The sequence below is a fragment of the Quercus suber genome, unplaced genomic scaffold, assembly GCF_002906115.3.
Source record: "Quercus suber isolate HL8 unplaced genomic scaffold, Cork oak 2.0 scaffold_781, whole genome shotgun sequence".
In the NCBI taxonomy this organism is placed as follows: domain Eukaryota; kingdom Viridiplantae; phylum Streptophyta; class Magnoliopsida; order Fagales; family Fagaceae; genus Quercus; species Quercus suber.
Window position 1 is genome coordinate 295,199 of NW_027070217.1, and position 2,941 is coordinate 298,139.

Consider the following 2,941-nt stretch of genomic DNA (forward strand, 5'->3'; position numbering starts at 1 on the left):
AGCCTTCTAACTTCATCATCGGAGGGTCATAGGCCGGCCTCCACCGGTCTTTGCTTTAATTGAGTTTGGTTTTACAGGATTCAATTCTCAAGATTTTCGAAGTCTAAAGATTTTCAACCCACTGATTTTCCAGAGTTATCAGTTGGTGCCGTCTATGGGGAACGTATTTGTCGCTCTTGAACTTGTTTAGTTCTACGATTTCTTTCTCATGTGAAAGGGTTTGAAATGGTTCGGACTAGATCAAGGGCAACTAGCCCAGGCCCTCAACAGAGTAGGGACGCATCGAGTAATCCTCATCGCGATCGACAATCTGCACCGAATATGCAGGCCCCGTCTGTCCAACATATGCATTCTATGGCGACTACGATGGCGGAGTTAACTCGCCAGAATTAGGACTTACGGAGAGAAGTTAACTTAAGAAGGCAGACGCGTCAAGAGCAGGAAGAAGAAGGGCAAACTCAGGATCAAGAGGGCAGAGAGAACTTTCAGCATGGGAGTCGATCAAGAGATACCACTTCGCGAAGGGCATCTGACTTGAAGAAAGAGATGGATCAAATGAAGAAGGCCATGGACGAAATGAAGGAGAATATGAGGAGGGCAAACCCAGTAGAAGATTTGGTTCATAGAACTAACTCTCCCTTTACGGCCTCCATCAATGGCCATCCCCTACCACCGAAATTTAAAATGCCTTCTTTAGATTCATACGATGGGAATCGGGATCCTTTTGATCACATTGCCTCCTTCAAGACCACTATGCATCTTCAAAGAGTTCCAGATGAAATAATGTGCAGAGCCTTTCCTACCACTCTCAAGGGTCCGGCTAGAGTATGGTTCAGCAAATTACCCCCGAATTCAGTAAGTTCTTTTGGAGAATTAAGCAAGTTGTTTGTTAATAACTTCATAGGGGGTCAGCGTCATAGACGATCTACTTCCAGTTTGTTAACGATAGAACAGGGGGAGAATGAAAGCTTGCATTCCTTCATCACACGCTTCAACAGGGAAGTTCTGACCGTGACGAGGTAAATGATAAGCTACTGTTGGCAGCCTTTCATAATAGAGTCAATTCAGATTTATTTATACATAAACTTTATGAGAAGGAACCTCAGTCCATGGCTGAACTCGTCCATTCAGCCCAAAACTTCCTGAACGCAGAAGATGCTATTATAGCCAAGAAGAGGAAGAGGGCTGAGAGAATGGAAACAAATCCTGCTCGTCATTCTGAACAGGGTCCTCGTCTAAAGAAGGGACGAACAGAGGATAAGAAAGATCGAAAAAAGAGGGCAGGTCCGTCAGCAAGGAACCAACAGTACACTCCTTTGAGCGTGCCACTCGAGCAAGTCCTCATGCAAATCAAAGACGAGCCTTCCTTAAAGTTGCCTGAGAAGATGAAAGGAGATCCCAATAAGCATAATAGAAATAAGTATTGTCGCTTCCATAGAGATCACGGGCACGACACGGATGAGTGCTTCGATCTGAAGCAGCAGATTGAGAATCTCATCAGACAAGAGAAGTTAAAAAATTTCCTTGGACGAGATCACAGAGACGAGAAAATGAAGGCCAAGGTAGAAGAACCGTCATGGCCACCGCTTAGAGAAATAAGAATCATTCTGGGGGGAAGTTCTGCAGGACAGTCGTCTAAGTCAAAGAGAGCATATTTGAAAGCAGTGCAGAGCGTTCAACTCTCTGGACGATCACCGAGTGCAGGGACTACGGATGAGCAGGCGATCACCTTCACGGACGAGGATGCAGAGAGAGTCCATCACCCTCATGACGATGCTATTGTCATCACTCTCCTTATTGCGGATTACAAGACTAGAAGGGTGTTGATAGATAATGGAAGTTCTGCTGATATCTTGTACTTTCCAGCCTTTCAGCAGATGAGGTTAGGATGAGACTTGCTCCGTCCAACAAGCTCCCCCCTAGTTGGTTTTGGTGGAATGAAGGTGCAACCAGTAGGAAGTATTTCATTACCAGTGACGGTGGGGGCGTATCCGCAGCATGTAACCAAGGAAGTGAATTTCCTGGTAGTTGATTGTTCGTCTTCTTACAATGCAATAATTGGGAGGTCAACCTTAAACAGGTGGAAGGCAGTTACATCTACTTACCATTTGTCAGTCAAGTTCCCAACGGAACACGGGGTAGGCCAAGTACAGGGAGACCAATTAGCAGCAAGGGAGTGTTATCTGGCCATGTTGGCTGTGGACGAGCAAGTTCAAGCAATGAATATCGAAGAAAGGAAAGTGGTGGCAGAACCCATTGAAGCCTTGGAAGATATTCCTTTAGATGATGATAACCCTGAGAGATGTACCAAGGTTGGAGCAGATTTGGAAGCAAAGATCAAGAAAGATCTCATTTGTTTTTTGAAAAGAAATAAGGATGTGTTTGCATGGAGTCACAAAGATATGCCGGGCATAGATCCCAGTGTTATTACCCACCGTCTGAGTGTATGCCCTTCCTCCAAGCCAGTGCGACAAAAGAAGAGGGTGTTTGCCCCAGAGAGAGACAATGCTGTCAAGGAGGAAGTTCAGAAGCTGATTATGGCAAAGTTCATTCGAGAGGTATACTATCCTGAGTGGTTGGCCAATGTAGTTATGGTCAAAAAGGCGAATGGCAAGTGGAGAATGTGCGTTGATTTCACTGACTTAAACAAGGCTTGCCCAAAGGATAGTTACCCGTTACCACGCATTGATCAGCTAGTAGATTCCACTGCGGGCCACAAGTTACTCAGTTTCTTGGACGCTTTCTCTGGGTACAATCAGATTCAGATGGACGAAGTAGACCAAGAGAAGACGTCCTTTGTCACCAGCCAGGGATTATTTTGTTAGAAGTGATGCCTTTCGGTTTGAAAAATGCTGGGGCAACATACCAACGGTTGGTCAATCACATGTTTCGTCCACAAGTCGGGCGGAATATGGAAGTCTATATAGACGACATGTTAGTA

At 45.3% G+C, this 2,941-nt stretch overlaps 1 protein-coding gene across 1 annotated transcript; it reads left to right on the forward strand.

The window, feature by feature from the left end:
- The first annotated feature begins 546 nt into the window (after nt 1-546).
- LOC136064851 (uncharacterized) lies at nt 547-1,892 on the forward strand. The gene is made up of 2 exons (XM_065767177.1): nt 547-855; nt 999-1,892. Exons 1-2 carry the CDS (start codon nt 547-549, stop codon nt 1,890-1,892), a joined length of 1,203 nt encoding a protein of 400 aa, XP_065623249.1.
- Nucleotides 1,893-2,941: the final 1,049 nt, after the last annotated feature.